Source organism: Patagioenas fasciata, chromosome 23 (genome assembly GCF_037038585.1).
Source record: "Patagioenas fasciata isolate bPatFas1 chromosome 23, bPatFas1.hap1, whole genome shotgun sequence".
Lineage (NCBI taxonomy): Eukaryota > Metazoa > Chordata > Aves > Columbiformes > Columbidae > Patagioenas > Patagioenas fasciata.
In genome coordinates, this window is record NC_092542.1 from 5,082,842 (window position 1) to 5,099,094 (window position 16,253).

Here is a 16,253-nt window from a genome sequence, read left to right on the forward strand (position 1 = left end):
CCTTTCAGAGCTTTGAAAGGGAAGTGTGGCGAGAGCCATTCCTTTGAAACCAGTTTCACCTCATAGCTGCAAATCAGGTATTTTTCGAGTGACGACTGAAATGATTAACTTGGACCAGGAGTGGGCGCGAAGGAACAGCTTGGATCTAGAAGTGAAAGCCTAGAAATAGCCGTTTTCTGCTGTCATTTCCTATCGGTGAAATATTATTGCCCCACATCAGACACAAACACGGAGGGTTTTGCTGCCTTTGTTACGACTATTTGGAAAAACTTGTCTTTGCTTTTTTTTTTGATGTCTCCAGACAATTGTTACTACAAGGCTCCCGCTTAGACTATTCCTAAATGTTGCACTGAATTTCTAAGAATATTTTTATCTCTCTCTCCAAGACACCATGTATTTGAGTATTTGTACACCTGGCTTGGGGCCACGTGTTGTTTTGTTCTGGGTAGATATTACATAGAGGTTGTGTCCCTATCCTACATCTACTTTAATATTGTACACTGAGAATTGACATTTCTTGTCCGAGTCATTGAGCTACTACTTCTCAGTAGTTTTCCCAATGTGATTTTTAATGCGCTATAAGTTGTCTCTGTTTATAAGATGTAAGTAAGCATGTGTAAGGAAGTACATGCGTTTTACATTTGTAAGGGGACAGAATAAGGAAAGAGAGGGAGAGACAGGGTGGACAGAGGACTCAGCCTGTTTTGGGAAACTGAAAATCTTTGTGTAGAGGTTCTCAGGACATGGGGCAGTGCCAGGGGTGGGTTGATGGTTGGACTCGATGATCTCGAGGGTCTTTTCCAACCAAAATGATTCTGTAATTGGTGTGTTATACGCCGTCTGTTGAGACAAGGGGCTGCAGGGTGATGTGCTGTATGTCTGAGAGCAAAGGACAGGACACATTACCTTCAGTTTACAACAAAGGGAGCAGCACTCGTAGGGAAATGAAAAATGCCAGCACCTTTTCAATTACCATTCTCCAGTGAGTGCAGGTACCTCCCACCCCCTCCTGATTCAAGCCAGATGCTTGGCAGATGATTTTCTCTCTGACCGACATTGGGGTCCCGTCCTCTTTGTGTACATTGGAATGACTTGTGTCGTTTGCCACGGCACCGTATTGCTTTAGCTGAATGTTGAGGTTTCATTAGGCCACGCTTTTATTTAAGGTAAGAGCAGCTGTGTGATCCTGTTTCATTTTATGCAAAGTAGACATGGCCTTCCCGTTTTCTGGCAAATAGTCAAAGCTGCACTTTGTTGGACACATTTCTGGAGCCCCCTCCTTAAAAGCAAGACTAACAGGTGCCTTTCTGAGATCTCGCCTTGCACAAAGGACCCGTGTGTGTTTCCTAAGCCAGGATGAACACTGTGAGGAAGCGCGAGTTTGCTGAGAAAGAAGTTGGCTCAAAACCTATAGTTTATTGACATTCGGAGGTGCGGGCAGGGGGAGGATATAAAGTTGTAGGGGAAGCGAAGCCTGGGATTTCAGATTAAAGCAGCACAGATGTGTGTTGATTTTCATACTTGAAATGCTCCCTGGCAAAGGTGGAACGTTTTGCAGAGCTGGATGAAGGCTGCTCTGTTGCAAACCGCGCTGTCCCTGTGTCCTGCAATCTAATACTGCTCAAGAAAACACCAGCAGACATTCTGCCATTTATCATAATAGCTAAATCCTCTGAGGCTTGTGCTCTGCAGTTAGCAGAATCATATATTTTCATCAAGTTGAGCTTTAATGTAAAGGCCCATCCCACAGACTTCCAGATGTTGCAGCATTAAGTGGGGCATTGGGGAGTGTGTGTCCACCAAATGGTTCTTTAGGTTGTTGCTGTCACCATCCTTAATGTTCTTGGAGTAACTGTCTCTTTAATTGCTACCCAAGTAGTATTTTGGGATGCAGAGGGCAACAGAGATGTGCTGAACAGTAATTGCCTGGGAAGTTATTTCTGCTTTAGATGAACATATGGATTTTACAGTGGTTCAGTTATGTAATAAGTGGTTTAGACAAAGGGTTGAGTACGTATGGACAAGTGGCATAGAGAGCTGATGTAGCATCCCCAGGTTTACTCCTGGGTTTGAATGTACAGTTTGGTAAAGGATACGGGATATTTGTGGTTACGCTGGTTGGAGTAAATATACGCAAAGGCCACACAAGGATGCGGTAAGTTCTGGGCTGATTTCTACAGAGCTGCAAGCTCCGTAGAGCTCACAGTCTTCATTTATCTAGTTACAGTTTGAAATAAGCATTGGAGAGAGAGGCCAAACTTTGCCTTACTGATATCCAGATAATTCCCCATATTTTCCACCTGGAGGCTTCAGCCTGCCCGCTGCCTGTGGCTCGGGAGCCTTTGGCTCATGTTCTCTGTTTGTGTTTCATTAAGGAGATTTTCCCATCACTCCGCGGCCAGAGCAGCTGCGGATGTTGCCGTCAGACCTTCGGAGCAAAATGGTGGACGAGTTTCTTCCTCATCTCTCTAGTATTTTTAGACACATTCGCGATGAACCAAAGTGTTTATCCAACTTAAATTTCTCTCTTCCTATTAACTCATCCTCCAAATAACGTTTACAGAAAGCCCAAACAGCTGCCGCTTTCCACACAGCAAACATCCGAAGTGACCAGCCAGCCATCGAGAGCTTGATAGACCCAAAAGTGAGTTCCCTGTGAGTCAGACTCACAGCAGATGGCGAGGGAGCCAAGCGCCGCATCTCGAATGGGAGAGGAGCCGCTGAGCCCCCTGGATGGGACTTGGCTCATTCAGGAGCGTTGGGTTTTTGGCTGAGCCTCGACAGCAGATGGGGAGTGACAGTGGGAAGATGAGCCGCTTGTTAACATCGACTTACAGAGTGGAATTTCCCCTCGAAGCAAATTAACCCCTTTATTTAAGCAGCTCTAGGCTTTTTGCTTTAGGTCCGTGCGCTGTGAGCCGCCGGAAGGAACCTTTAAAAATCCCGACAACTCCGCTGTTTGTATAACATGGCTGCTTACTGACTCTGAACTCCATTAAAACAGCCTCTCGTAACATCTGGGCTTCTAGAGCGTGTAAAAATGTTTTCCTTCTGGCAGCAGTTTTTATGGAGATGTAATAATATACGTTTTGCCAAAGAAAAAATATAAAGTTATATTTTCAGATTGTGCTTCTTACCCGTGAGCTGGGCCTGTCCAGGTGTGGAGGAGACTCGGTGGGGAGCCCGTGGAAATAAATGACCCGCTGCCAACTCCCCGGCTGCCCCAGCTTTGCCCAATTTGCTGCTAGTTCACCAACTCACCGTAACGTGTATACGTTCAGATTTATCTTCTCCCTCTCCTGCGGCTGGATCCGTTCTCCAGGCAGCGTGTCTCCATTACATGTAAACAGTCTGACTGCGATCGAAAGGGAAAATTAAACAGCCTTGTTCTTTTTCTCCCCCTCTTCTAGGTTATCTTTCGCCTTCAGGGTTCCAACTAAATTACATGCTTCCCTAAGCCTGTTAGAGACTTGGCTTATTAGAAGAAACCTGTAGCTGGCCCAGATTTTTAAACTCTACCCCGAGGGAGGGATATGAACAGATGGATAGGAGAATTCAGTGGGATTAGTAAAACCCTTTGAAGACTGTTCTTCCCACTACATTTTTCTCCCAGTTTTGTTTTCATGCCATCTCAGCACATCTTGTATCAGTTGAGGTCCCTGGGACTGATGTTTATAACTCAACAGCTTGTCTAGCCAGGATTCTCCTCTCAGGAACTGGAGATGATGATATTTTCCCTAGCGCGGATCATGGATGGTCGGTCACAGCCTTGGGGTGGACGTTACATGGCACAAAGTCGGATTAAAATAAAGCAAATATTGCGTTCTGTAGTACCAGCTCCCAGTTTTTGGTCTTAGTGATGAAAAATCTCACCTGGTTCAGGTACCTCTGTGCTGTTCAGACACTACACTAAGAGCGTGGATCATTACACGCTTGTGGTGACCCAACTTTGAATTTCATTGCAATCAGCGATCGGCTTTCCGCTCATGCTTGCCACTTTGTACTAATAGTTAGGTAAATATCGGTTTGGGTTTTTGGTCTACAAAGAAAAAATAACTACAAACTGTCAAATTTCTCTTTCCATGTTATTGCAGCAGTTTAAATCAGCACCAGTCTTGCAGGTAGTTGTGGTTTTTGTGTTCTCTGCACCTTCCCTCTCTGCTGGAAGGTAAATAAAGCTGAAAGAGTCTCGTGCCAGGAGATCCCGCAAATGGAGAATGTGCCCCACGTGTGGTTGGAAGGAGCGTTTGCGATAAAGATTAAAAGAAACAGCTTTTTTTACAGGGTTAGTTCCCAGCTGTTAACCCCCCGGCACCATCCTTGTGTGCATCACATCAACAACAACCTTGTTTTCCTGTCCCCACGCTGTGCGTCTTGTCCTGCTACACGTGCCCTGCCGTGACCTCCCGCAGCCCCGAGTGACAATTTTGTAGTGCCTGTCTACACCGAGGATCTGCAGCAGCGTTTATCTTCTGGTTTTTATTACACTACATTTCTGTTATCAACATGTGAACCGTTATCTAGTTTGGGGAATTTCTCAGTCTGTTTGCACATTGAAAGAATAGTTACTCTGGGATTTTGAGACCCCGGTTCTTTCATCCCTTCTTTTGGTAAGGAAATCTACGCTCGCATTTTCACCTGTATCTTTTCTTTCTAGATGGAGAAAGATGAGACCGTGAGTGACTCCTCTCCACACATAGCCAATATCGGACGCTTGGTAGAGGTAAGTGCACTGTCCCGTATGAAGGCGTTCTTGATTTCCTTTGTCTCCGCAGCCACTTTGCTAAGAGAGGAAGGAATTCTCAACTAAAATAAACTATAATGCATTTTTTAAAGGAGCTGGGAAATAAAAGGAAAGCAGGTACTTAATTTTTTTAATCCCCTTTAAAAGTTTTGGGCTGGAGTAAAAGCGACCAGCTGAAAAAATGCTGCTTATTTACAAGATCTTTCTCAAAACTGTTTGTCATGCGGTTTTAGATTGTGAGTCGCCAGCTCAAAAATTCAAATTAACCAATAACCGTAAAACTGTTTACCTGCTGCCTTTGCTAAATGGCTGACTTGCCACTTACAGTAAGTTCAGTACAAGGAAATTATGGAGTAAGATTGGGGTGAAATGCGTTTTCTTGTCTTGCTGCTGAATGCAGAAAAAGGAATAGCTGGACTGAAACTGCCCTCTTGTGGTCCAGGGAGGCTCATAGCCTGGAGTAATTAACTGGGAGGCCAGGAACAGAGCTAACAAAGCCTTTATTTCTTTGATAAGAGCAGAGAGGCAAGGTCGTGCTGCCTCCTGTGAGAAGTGAGGTAGCGGGAATACACCGGGTTGAACCGTGCGGTGACAAGTGTTGCACAGCAAGACGAACGCATCAGATGCACAGAAAGTGATTCCTGAAAACGTGCCTAACAATCTGCTTTCTTCCTTTTTATCCAGGACATGGAAAACAAAATCAGAAGTACACTGAATGAGATTTATTTTGGAAAAACAAAGGACATCGTTAATGGGCTGAGGTAAGGGGCTCTCCGGCTGATTCTTGGCTCTCCCGCGGTGCCCGTGGTTCTGTCCCCGGCTGAGCACTCGATCTGCTTTCGTTTGCTGGAACTCCCCTTTCCTACACAAACTCTTTTCATGTCCCTAATTGTTCAGCTCACCGTGCTTTGGAAACATTATTTGTTGTGTGGAGTCCAGAGAACATTTCTACATTGTAACTATGGAAATCTGAAGCAATGTTTTAATCCCTTGTTCCCTCAGCAGGAAGAAAATAGCCCAATTAGCAACACTTGTATTTAAGAATGATTTTTGATTAGGAGTTTTATTCTTCACAGTGCTGAAAGTTGTACTTAAATTCTCACTTCTCTTTCTACTGTTCTAAAAAACAGTCAGTTGGTCCTAGAATTAAGTCCTGACATTAATGGTTTGCGGTATTTAGACTTTGTTTGAAATCCTGTCATTCTCTCAACACCGCTGGTCAAAATACAGTGTATGAGAACAGATGAAGTGAATAAACCCCCTGTGCCTTTCTGTGGGGAAACTGTACTGTACTTTTCAACCCCTGCTCAGGAATTTTACATAGAAATCCCAATGTCAACGAAGATAGACTAATGGTGCTAATTAAATGTTTGTGCTGCCTTCTGAACAGCGTGGGCAGAGGGAGCCGACAGTATCTGAAAAGCAGCTGTTCTGGGTTTTTTTTCCAAACCCCAGCTTTCATAACAAGCCTCTATTTTCATTTGCGGTGCGCAGGGGTTTAGCCAGGAAGCATTTATTACTGTTAAAAGGAATTGCGTAGTACAGTCTTTTTGCCGCGTGAACGTTGCCGTAAGCTTTTGTAATTGAACCGATTTGCTGTGTCTCCCCATTGCTCCGTTTGAGTCTCGGTACTTTGTGCATCGCTGAGGTGATCCACGCAGGACTGGTAACGCACAGAACGTCTGCCTCCGGCTTCTCCAGCCTTTCCCCTGTTTCTTCTAACTGATTTCTTTACATTTATTCCTCCTGGTGGTGTCCAGAATACCAGCTCTGTGTTACCGACCTCTTCTGACTGTTCTTTTCCCTGTTTACTCCCCTCGTTTCCAAACTGCTCTCTGTAGATCTATTGACGCTATTCCCGACAACCAAAAGTATAAGCAGTTGCAGAGGGAACTTTCTCAAGTGTTGACCCAGCGCCAGATCTACATCCAGCCTGATAACTAAACCGATCCAGGTACCCCCTGCCTGTGCGGTGTGACAACCTGCACTAAACCAGGACTCACCCAGCTGAGACCTCTGCATGAGAACCCAGACCAGAACTAACCCCTAACTCCCGCAGACTGATCAACGACGTTCGATCCCTGTTTCACCCAAGGGTTATTTCTTAATACGGCCGACTAAATGCTGTGATATCCCATTTGAAATAATCACGCTCGGAAATGTGGCAGGATTTACCACTTTGCACTCTGGCTTGGGAGCAAGGAAGGAGCTGCGTGGTCGCGGACCCAGAGCGGTGGCAGCTTGGATTTGATTCCATCCACGAGCCCCGGGACTCTGTCCCTTGTGCACCGTGAGTTTTTTACAGCTGTAGTACACCGCTCGCTGAAGAAACTCCTTGTAATCTTAGTGTCCTCCCCGTGACTTCTGAGTAAATGTGAGCTCACCCCCCACGCACATCCCCTGTTTGCCTGGTGTATCTTGAACTTGGAGCTTGAAATCCAGTCCTGTTCAAGCCCTCCCGAAACGTTTCTCCGCCCGCTCGTGCTCTGCACAGCCTCGCAGGGGTTTGTCCGGCCGCTCTCCATGTCCAGGACACACGGCAGCGACTAACCTCAGCCAGCTTACCTCCCACTCCAGCTCGTAAGGAGTTACACATGTTGTCTTAAAACCCATTAAGCTGACAAAGGAGAAAATGCACTATTTGTTGATAATGGCCAAGAACCACTTCTTTAGCCTGTGACAAACGCACATATAAAATGTATATATTTTTATGAAAGCAGCGGAAGTCTCCAGAGACAAGAGAATGGAAATACTGCTAGGAAAATAACTGACACGAAGAGCAGCCTGGTTTACAGGAGACAGGCAAAATAAGGTAGCTTTGAGCACTGAAAAGGGTGTGAAATATCATTTACATGGGGAGAAATTCTACCAAACTGGATCCTAACCACTCTGCCTGTGGTAGCAACTTCTGAAAAGTCTAGTAGTATTATTCTATCAATGATCATATTGATGAGAGCTGTTTTAAAAATGGCAATTTCTTCTGGTGCCATTGAAGATGGAGGTTGCTCCGCAGCTGCCCTGCAGGGCGGCGATCAAGGTGACTCCTCAAACTTGTAGCTTTTCTTCTGCAACCAAACCTTTAGCAAAAGGAAAGCCAAGCAATAATCGTGCTGGCAGTATCTCTGTTCTTCTTTGGCTGCTTTGATTCCCTGATTACTCTAGGTAAGCTCCAAACTGCAAACTAAATTTGAGAACAGAAGCTCTGGCCGTTTTTCCCAACGGTGAACGCACCGCAGGGAAGTTTTGCCGCGGCTGCTCGACCCTGGGTGAACAGTCTGCAATAAAACGAGGGTTCAGGAGCTCCCCCCAGCCCGGCGCTTTTCACCTTCCTGGGTAGAGGTGGATTTTCTCTGCCTGCCCGTCAGGGTGACTGGGAGAGCGCTAACACCCTTCGCTGGTGCTACGCTGCCTACAAACATGGGGACTCTCCCTCCAGCGGCTGGAGGTGGAGCGGAACTGCTGGGGCAGCGTGTCTTTTGGTGCCGTCCTTGCTGGAGTGAATTTTGCTTGGATTTACTCACTTGAGTGTTCACTTTGCCTTCTGCTTTCTGTATTAAAACAGGCGAGCTGAGCTGTGGGTTCCTGGGTTGAGGTGCTTCCCTCTCCTCTTGCCTCGGGGGCCCGAGGCCCGTTCGAAGCTCCGTCCCTCCCGTGTCCCCTCTGACTTGCGTTTCCTTCTTCCCCGCAGGTCTGTGCAGACTTTTGCAGACAAATCAAAACAAGAAGCTCTTAAAAACGACCTGGTGGAGGCTTTGAAGAGAAAGCAGCAAAGTTAAAAATACTCTTCATGCTAACAAGACATGCCATGCACTCATTAGATTCCTTTCTTAGAAAACTCATCCCCCCCCCTTTGCCCTTTTCTGTTTCGTCACGTCACAATTTGCATTCAATACTCTCCATGCGGCGCCATCTTCTCCCCATGAATAAAGCTGTACAAACTTTTTCAGTCTCTGAGACCTACTTTGCACCACATTTTACTATTTGAGACCTTAGGCTCTGTTTCTGTAGAAGTCCATGTATTATTTTTCTCAGCCCCTCTCTTCCCACCCTCCCCCATTTATACGCATAACCACGGATCATTGTTTGTCTTTTCCTCCCCACCCCACTCCTGCCTTTTGTTATTAATACATTGGTGTAAAAAATGTAAAACAAGAATTTATTAAATACTGTGGTGTGTGAAAGAGGAAGAACTGGAAAAAAAAAACCTTAACAAAAATCTATTCCACGTATGTTTGGGGGCTGGGGACAGGGGGCGGCTGGTGGGAGGGAGGGACGAGAGGCTGTTCCTCGGTGTTGTACTATACTGACTAAACCAGATTTGCAAGGAAACGTCCATTGGGAGACCTGCTGAAAGTTCTGCTCTTCTATAGCCTGGTTCCAAGGCGCTTTTCTGTCAATTTTTATGGAATGCAAAAAGGGGTTTTTGTTTTGATTTTTGGTTTTTTTGTAAAGCTTAAATTGAATCTACATCTGATACTTGAGCCTCCATACTAAAATAAAAAAAAAGAAAAAAAAAAAAGACTAAAACAAAAAAAATAATAAAAAAAACCTCCCAGGAAGCAGCGTGTGCTTGGTGTCTTCATTTCCTTTTGTTTCATGCAGTTACGTGGGGGTTGTGCTCTAAGTGCTTTTGCCTGTAGCAACTGGGACAATTGGTGTGGGTCGGGAGACGTGGGCCGACCCCAACCTGGAATCCAAACACTGCTGGATTATGTGGCCATAGAAAATGAGAAAGGTTTTATTTATATATATTTGTTTTTCTCTTGCACCCAGTTCAGCTGAAAGTTGATTCCCCGCGGGTTTGCTGTCCCGATGCTCTTGGCAGGTGGAGCTGCATTCCTCCTCTGCCCCTGGGCTCCTGAGACATTGGCGTCCTGCTGGGATCGATGCTTTGGGAAACATGGAGAACATTCACTGAGAGGAGGAGGATGATTCCAGCTTTCCCAGGTGCGTTACAAATGCCCGTGTGTCCGAACGCTCCAAGCAGAGGCCGTTGGGTTCGCTTGGCGATTGAGGTGGATGGTTCCAACCATGGTGCTCCCCCAAAAGCTCCTTCTGCACATCATTGTGATTTGTGAACCTCACCCAGAATTTCCCCCTTTAAACGCTTGGCGGTCAGAAGGATGTTGCATGGCACCAAGGTGCTTTGGTTGTAACAAACTTTGTCCTTTGGTTATGACAAACTTGGTGCTTTAGTTATAACAAACTCTTCATCCTGGTGAAACTGAGAAAGCAAATACCAGCTGGGCCCATCCTGTTGGAACGAGCCTTTGGGTGAACTTGTGCAAACAGAGCCCGTTGGCATTAATATTGAATACGTGCTCGTAATTGATTTGGGGTACACAGGGACACCCCAGTTGCTCATGTGCAATTCCACAGTCGTCCAAGTATGAGCTGCAGGGTCAATGCAGTTTTTATTCCTCTTTCTCTTCCCGAAGTGGTGTAATCTGATGGTTTTGATACTAACCTGATGGTTTGGGTACTATATATGTATGTATTTACCTCCTTGTGTTAAAGCTTTTTTGTCTAGCTTTAAGGAGAGCCCTTGGTTAGCTGGTATGTGGAAATTATTTCATGCTGTGAATGGCAGAGATGAGGCTCTTCAGATCCCGTCCTATCCCCCTGTGCGGCTCAGCTTAGTAAATCCAGCTCTGTAAACCAGCTGTGCCTTCCCCAGCGCTTCAGGGCTGAGCTGAGCTTAAAATACACTCCTTTAATAAAACCAAGCCCTGGAGTCTTTATCTGTAATAAACAGGTATTGAGGTCTAAGGGAGCTGTGCTTTTTGTCTTGTTAGGAATGTGCTCGTGGTTTTTAGTACCATATAGGAATTGTTGTTAGTACCGGATAGTAATTGTTTCACTCTGATTCCTGGGGAAAGACAGCAGAGGAAATCCAGGAGGGGTTTGGGGCTTGCAGCCCCATCGCCTGCAAGCCTGGAGGGGAAGGATTGTGAATTAACGGAGTGAAAAACCCACCTGCTTTGTTCAACAGGCTCAAAGAGCCTGGAAAGTGTTCTTTCTATTTCTGGAAACAAATGGATCAGCTCCCCACGCAGGCACAGCCCGTGTTTTAATTAACCTGCTGTTGCGGTTTGATGGGCATCGGGTATTTGAGCCCCATTTCGCCTCCGATCGGGCTGAGCTGTCACCGCAGGGCTGTGGTTTGACTTCCTCGGGAAGGACAAACGTCACAAGACTGGCTGAAGAATCATAAATTAACGATAACACAGCTAAAGCCAAAAGGTGGACAGCGGGGAAGCAGCTGGAGAGGGGGAAAGGGAGAGCAAAAAGAGCTAATAGCAACTGCAGGAAAAGGAAAGTTCTTGTTTTTAAGACAACTTGTTTTAGATTTTCTTTCTGGTTGATTTTCCTTGCCCAGGGAGGCTGGGCAACGCGGTAGAAGGGTGGGAGCCACCGAGCTGGTGTGCGGGGCTCTGAGAGGGGATAAATTCATCAGTGTTGAGGATAAATTCATCAAGTTGGGGATAAATTCATCAACAAGGGAGGGCAGGACCAGAAAACATCTTCTGCCTGGCTGACTGCCTCCGCAGCTCAACAGAAAGATGGAGCAACTTCCCCAAGATATCCCTGCAATTAAAACGTGGGCAAGGCACAAAACGAGAACTCGGAGAAATAGGGACGATAAGATGCGTTAAGAAAGAGGCAGGAGCTGCCAGAACCGGCAAAATAAAACCAAGGGAGGCACGTAGGCAAGGACTTGTTTTATAGACGTGTGAGCTGTGCTAATTAAAATGGGTACGCATGGACCCAAATGCTTTGGTTACGCTGCTCGTTCCTCCTGAGCCGGTTGCAGTCAGCAAGGAAAGCTCGGCGGTGGAGAGGGGAGGCCCACAGACGTACGTGGTGCTCGTGTTGGTGGCAGGTCGGTCACCTCTGTCCCCTCAGGCTCTTCCCAGTTTGCTGGTACCAGGAAAGCTCCAGGTCACCCTTGAGAGACGGAAGGGACCGGGCTCAGCCGTGGGGTGTAAGAGCAGCACCGAGCGACCTTTTGAGGTATCGAATAATTCCCTGTTTATCCCGATAGCATCATTGGTACCAAAGAGGCACGAGGTCTCTCAGCAGCATCCTCTGGCACTCGGCTGGGCTCAGCAACACAATGTGTCACCCATGGGCTCAAGTCCTCCCAAGAGCCAGCAGGATGGAAGCGCTGGTTTGTCTGGCTTTAGGACCAGTTTTGTCCTCTTTTCACTCTGGGGAAGGTCCCTTGGTCAGCTCTCCAGGTTGTCACCCTGCTCACCAAGCAGCGCATCCCTCTCTTCGTGGGTACCAGGTCTTCCTCCCTGATAAGCAAGGAACTGGAAGGAGATCTGAGACCATGTTAAGGCTCTTCACGCAAGAAAAGGTGGATTTATGCGACACCACCCAAAAAAAGGCAGGAGAGGTAGAAACAGGACAAGAAGCTTAACACAACAAGGGTCTGAAGCATTCAGCTGTTGCAACACCATAAATTACTCAGACTGGTGAGCAAGCACAGGTCAGAGTCAACCGCTGGGTAGCATCAACCCATCTGCTCCTGCCTGCCCTGAGATGGGATCGCTCCCTGCAAAGCTTTGCTGGTGGGATAGGAAAGGATACAACCACATCAAGGGAGAGGACGCCCAGGCTGCCGACCAGCCAGGGCAGGTGGTGCAGGACGTAGTCGCCTTCGCCTTGGCCCGGCTCGGGGTTCTTGAGGAGGACGCTGAGCCCGTAGAGCGAGTTCCCCAGCATCACCAGGGCAAAGAGGGAGTAGGAGACGCCGGCAGTGGATTTCCTCTTGTACTAGAAAAAGAGGGGCCAGAGAAAAGGAGCTTGGGTGCAGCTCTCTGAAATCTCACTAGAAAGGAGTATTAATCACCCGCCCCCCAAAGAGAAGAAAGAAGGTGGTGACTCAGTGCCAAGAGTCTTTTAGTTCCCCCTTTGCTTGTAAATGAAGTCAAAATGAAAGTCTCACCCTCAAAATACTGGTATGTTAAAGGGAAGGGAGAAAAATGAATCAGGTTTTGGAGGAGAAATACAGGAAAATGGTCCCTTACGAAATGAGCAGAGACCTGGGACCTCTGTGCAGAGGATAAAGATGATCCCAGTCCCCTCTTTGATCTGAAATCCCAGGACCCCAGAGGGTCGCCAGCACTCGGCTGCCATCCCCCCAGGTCACACACTTACATTTGTGTAGATCTGGGGGACTCGGGAGCACAGGTACAGCACGGAGGAGATGGAGCCGATGGTGAAGCCAATGATCTCACTTCTGGTGAAAGGCTGCAAGGCAAGAGGGGGCACCACAGCCCCTGTGTTTTCAGAGATGTGTTTACCACCCACGTGGTGGGTCCAAACCCAGATTTTGCTTTCTCCACCCACCCCTTGCCCTGCTGAGCACTGAGCGGGATCACCATGGCCTCAAGTTGCGCCAGGGGAGGTTGAGGTTGGATCTGGGGACCAATTTCCTCCCCAAAGGGCTGTGGGGCATTGGAACAGGCTGCCCAGGGCAGTGCTGGAGTCACCATCCCTGGAGGGCTGGACAGACGGACATGAGGTTCTCAGGACATGGGGCAGGGACAGGGGTGGGGAACGGTTTGACTCGATGGTCTCGAGGGGCTTTTCCAACCAAAATGATTGCATGATCTTCCCTCCCCCCCAGCACCCAGCTTTAGGAACCAGCTCACCTTCGAGCCAGGCTCATCCCCATGAGCAGACAGCAGAGATCTCCCTTTAAACGTCAGCGGGTCCTGTGCCACAGCAGGATCTCTGCCCAGGAAGGAGACGGTCGACACCACCCCCAGCGCGAGGCAGACGAAGATCGCGTTGATCGGGGCCGTGACTGTGGGGAATCACACGAGGCTGGTGAGGGAGGCTCCTCCATCATCCCCCTTGGGTTCCAGCACCATCCCTGGGTAAAGAGACCTTCCAGCTCTCTTATCTCTGCAGCGGCACAGCCAGCACCACCAAATTCAGGCAATATCTCCTGCGGGTGTTTTATCTCGCAGCGATATGGGCAATTTGTAAGTTATCAGGGAGGAAGCTGCTCCTATCTCTGCAGACTGAGAGTGCTCGAGTTTCTTTGGCTTTGGGGCTCTTAAAAATCATCCCCCTCGTCTGGAAGCTTTGCATCATCTTGACCCGCAACAGTGCACATTCAAATCCCTGCTCCGACAGCAAGACTTGTATTATGTTCTGTAAACAAGCTCTCCAGCATTAACAGAAGTATATAGTTGATGGGTGATCTATCAATTGGTTTAATAAATTCAAATGGTTTGAGAAGTTAAGTGGTTTTCAGGGTCCCATGGGATGCCTGTTTGTAGTTCACAGAAAGCTGCTATGCTAAAAAGTGGGTTTTCTCTTGCTTTTTAAACCTTGCAAGAACAGCAGAGCCCTGATCACATTCCCTTTTTACTCCATTTCAACAGGGAGGAACTTCTCCATCACATCAGGGCTGCAAGAGGAGTATTGACCCCCCAAACAGCTGGAAAACTTCATCCCTTCCCTTAAAACACTGGCCTGGGTCAAGAGATCTGGCTGTGGTTTCCAGCTCCAACACATAACTGCAAGTAAGTAATTTCTGTACTTAACACAACTCTGGGGGTTTATTTTCACCCCAGACTCTGTGCAGGGCAGTTTGCAGAAGCCCCAGGCACATCTGGTCACTATTTCCTGGCTGTGGCTGTTGTGGGTACTCAGGTTATCCAAGAAACAAAACCAGCAGCAAACAACACGAGGCCTCTAATGTGTCGATGCCTCTGCAAAGCAGCTCTGCCCCATCCATCTCCCCAGGGATCACTTTCCCTTCCAGCTCCACAGCCCAGGACAAACCAGCCCAAAAAACGCACCAAGGGGAGCGCCCAGACCCCCAACTCACTCCCTCCGGCTCGGTTCTTCACTTTGTAGTAGCAGTAGAGAGACAGCATCACCAGGTCTGCCAGCACGTAGTAAACAGCCGTGTAAACCTGCGGGGAGAAGGACAGGGTGGCCTGACCTGCAGAAAGGCTTCTGATATCGGGGATAAGCCGGAATTGCATCCCGGGGTACGGCATCGCATCCCAGGGCTGTTTGGGTTTCTGGTTCCTGGTGCTGGATTAAGCAGCTCCCATCCCATCCCTATTCCATCCCATCGCTCCTCCCCAGAGCTCGGGGTGTTTGAGAGCTGATTTGGTACCTGCAGCGGCAGCTGATCGGCCAGGAAGGAACCGATGAGATTCAGGAGGTCTCCACCAAGCCATCCCAGCAAGAAATATATAGAGAGAGCCCGGTCCATGATGCCGGTTTTGCAGGCTTGGTAAAACTGTCTGCAGAGAAAAAGTCACAGAGACACAAACCATTACCCCTGGTTGGTCCAGTGCTACCTGGGAACCATCCCCACGGTCCCCTCTTGCTCTCACCTGGGTTGTTTTTTACAATTGTCACCAGCCCAAAGCACCCGGGGGGAGGAAAAGCAAAGACTTCCCCTGCAGATTGGCCCCCATGAGATGTCCTGTCACCCATCAGGTGCTCGAGCCCTTGTGATTTGTCCCTCGTGAGCAGACAGAAGCACCGGCTGCAGAAACCGCCTCTCCGGTTACGAAATAACCTGACGATGCACCAAGATGGAACACAACCCCTCCCGTCCCCCTCCACCACGGTTATCCCAGGGCTTCCAACAAGCCCAGGGCTCCTGGAAATGTTTTTGCTGCACGTACGACTTGCAACGACTGCATTGCAGTTGGCTTACGTGTGGTATTACAGCTGCCAATTAGAATAATAATGATATAATAACAAACAAGGCTTTGGGGCTGTACCACCTGCTCCCTCTCCTGTTAAACCCAAATTTTCCAAGCCTGGTAGATTTGATAATTCACACAGATTGTGCTTGAAATTTGGGAGCGCTACTTACGGAAAAGACGCGGCGGCGAAGCAGAGGATGGAAACCAACCCCAGGATGACGCTGGCGATGTCCCGGCCATCCTGGGCGCACTCGCTGAACACGTCCATGACCCAACGGGACCCATTGGGACACCCGGAGATGTTCCCGGGGGGGACACCCCCCCAGCGCCGAGCCCCCATGAAATGGGGACGTGAATCCGTGTCTGGCAGCCAAACTGTTGAGATAACACTGGGGAATATGCAATAACACAGGGAAAAAATACAGATGTGTTAGGAACAGGCTCATGGCTTCTCTGGAGCGCATTGCAAAAATCTTATTATTGGCTAATTCACCTTAATTAGCCTTAATTTCGCAGCCGGTGGGATGGCCTGGAAAGGCCACAAGCCCGGCGGGATTTATCTATAATTAAAAATAAAACCCGAGCGATGTGTTGTCGCAAACAGGGACTTACCTGTTTTATTTTTATCTGCTTTATTTTTCTTTGGTAACTCCGCTTTTTCGGAAACTTCGTTGTTGTTGTTCGGCGTTGTTTTTGTGGCTTTTTTCCCCAAATCCACTGCTTCTTCAGAACCGCGTTTCCTTTACAAACCTTTTCCACAAACTCGCTGTTTCCTTCCAAACCCGCCGCTTCTTCGGGAAGTCGCTGCGCTTCTT

General features: G+C 47.9%; 2 protein-coding genes and 1 long non-coding RNA gene across 5 annotated transcripts in view; 2 read left to right on the forward strand and 1 right to left on the reverse strand.

Annotated features, from left to right (window-relative positions):
* CAPZB (capping actin protein of muscle Z-line subunit beta) overlaps nucleotides 1–8,686 on the forward strand; it is a 62,270-nt gene extending 53,584 nt beyond the window's left edge. Inside the window, exons 8-11 of one of the 2 annotated variants that reach the window (XM_065855344.2) lie at nucleotides 4,658–4,723; nucleotides 5,429–5,505; nucleotides 6,586–6,698; nucleotides 8,433–8,686. In XM_065855344.2, the coding sequence (XP_065711416.1) occupies nucleotides 4,658–4,723; nucleotides 5,429–5,505; nucleotides 6,586–6,688 (246 nt within the window). In that variant the 3' untranslated portion in view covers nucleotides 6,689–6,698; nucleotides 8,433–8,686. The remainder of the gene's footprint in view (nucleotides 1–4,657; nucleotides 4,724–5,428; nucleotides 5,506–6,585; nucleotides 6,699–8,432) is intronic. The other variant, XM_065855343.2, reaches the window with a different exon arrangement.
* A 767-nt stretch (nucleotides 8,687–9,453) lies between these two features.
* SLC66A1 (solute carrier family 66 member 1) lies at nucleotides 9,454–16,134 on the reverse strand. Of its 2 annotated transcripts, XM_071798570.1 has the most exons (8): nucleotides 16,051–16,134; nucleotides 15,609–15,801; nucleotides 14,895–15,024; nucleotides 14,598–14,685; nucleotides 13,408–13,562; nucleotides 12,911–13,003; nucleotides 12,341–12,526; nucleotides 9,454–12,072 (listed from the first exon to the last, which is right to left on the reverse strand). In XM_071798570.1, the coding sequence occupies exons 2-8, from the start codon at nucleotides 15,776–15,778 to the stop codon at nucleotides 11,974–11,976; spliced, it is 921 nt and encodes a 306-aa protein (XP_071654671.1). In that variant the 5' UTR covers nucleotides 15,779–15,801; nucleotides 16,051–16,134; the 3' UTR covers nucleotides 9,454–11,973. The 2 variants fall into 2 exon arrangements, with proteins under 2 accessions (XP_071654671.1, XP_071654672.1); XM_071798571.1 differs by lacking the exons at nucleotides 15,609–15,801; nucleotides 16,051–16,134 and adding an exon at nucleotides 15,118–15,305.
* On the forward strand, nucleotides 12,578–15,726 carry LOC139825519 (uncharacterized). The gene is made up of 3 exons (XR_011735614.1): nucleotides 12,578–12,711; nucleotides 13,383–13,585; nucleotides 14,149–15,726. It is a non-coding gene; the product is annotated as an uncharacterized lncRNA (long non-coding RNA).
* Nucleotides 16,135–16,253: the final 119 nt, after the last annotated feature.

Bases quoted from the DNA above. Each gene is read 5' to 3' on its own strand.
- SLC66A1 (XM_071798570.1), bottom strand. From the start codon at position 15,778: ATGGGGGCTCGGCGCTGGGGGGGTGTCCCCCCCGGGAACATCTCCGGG. The intron at 13,563-14,597 runs GTGAGTTGGGGG...GATTCCCCACAG, and splicing joins GAAGAACCGAGCCGGAGGGA to TCACGGCCCCGATCAACGCG. The intron at 12,073-12,340 runs GTATCCTTTCCT...ACATGGTCTCAG, and splicing joins TCCTCTCCCTTGATGTGGTT to ATCTCCTTCCAGTTCCTTGC.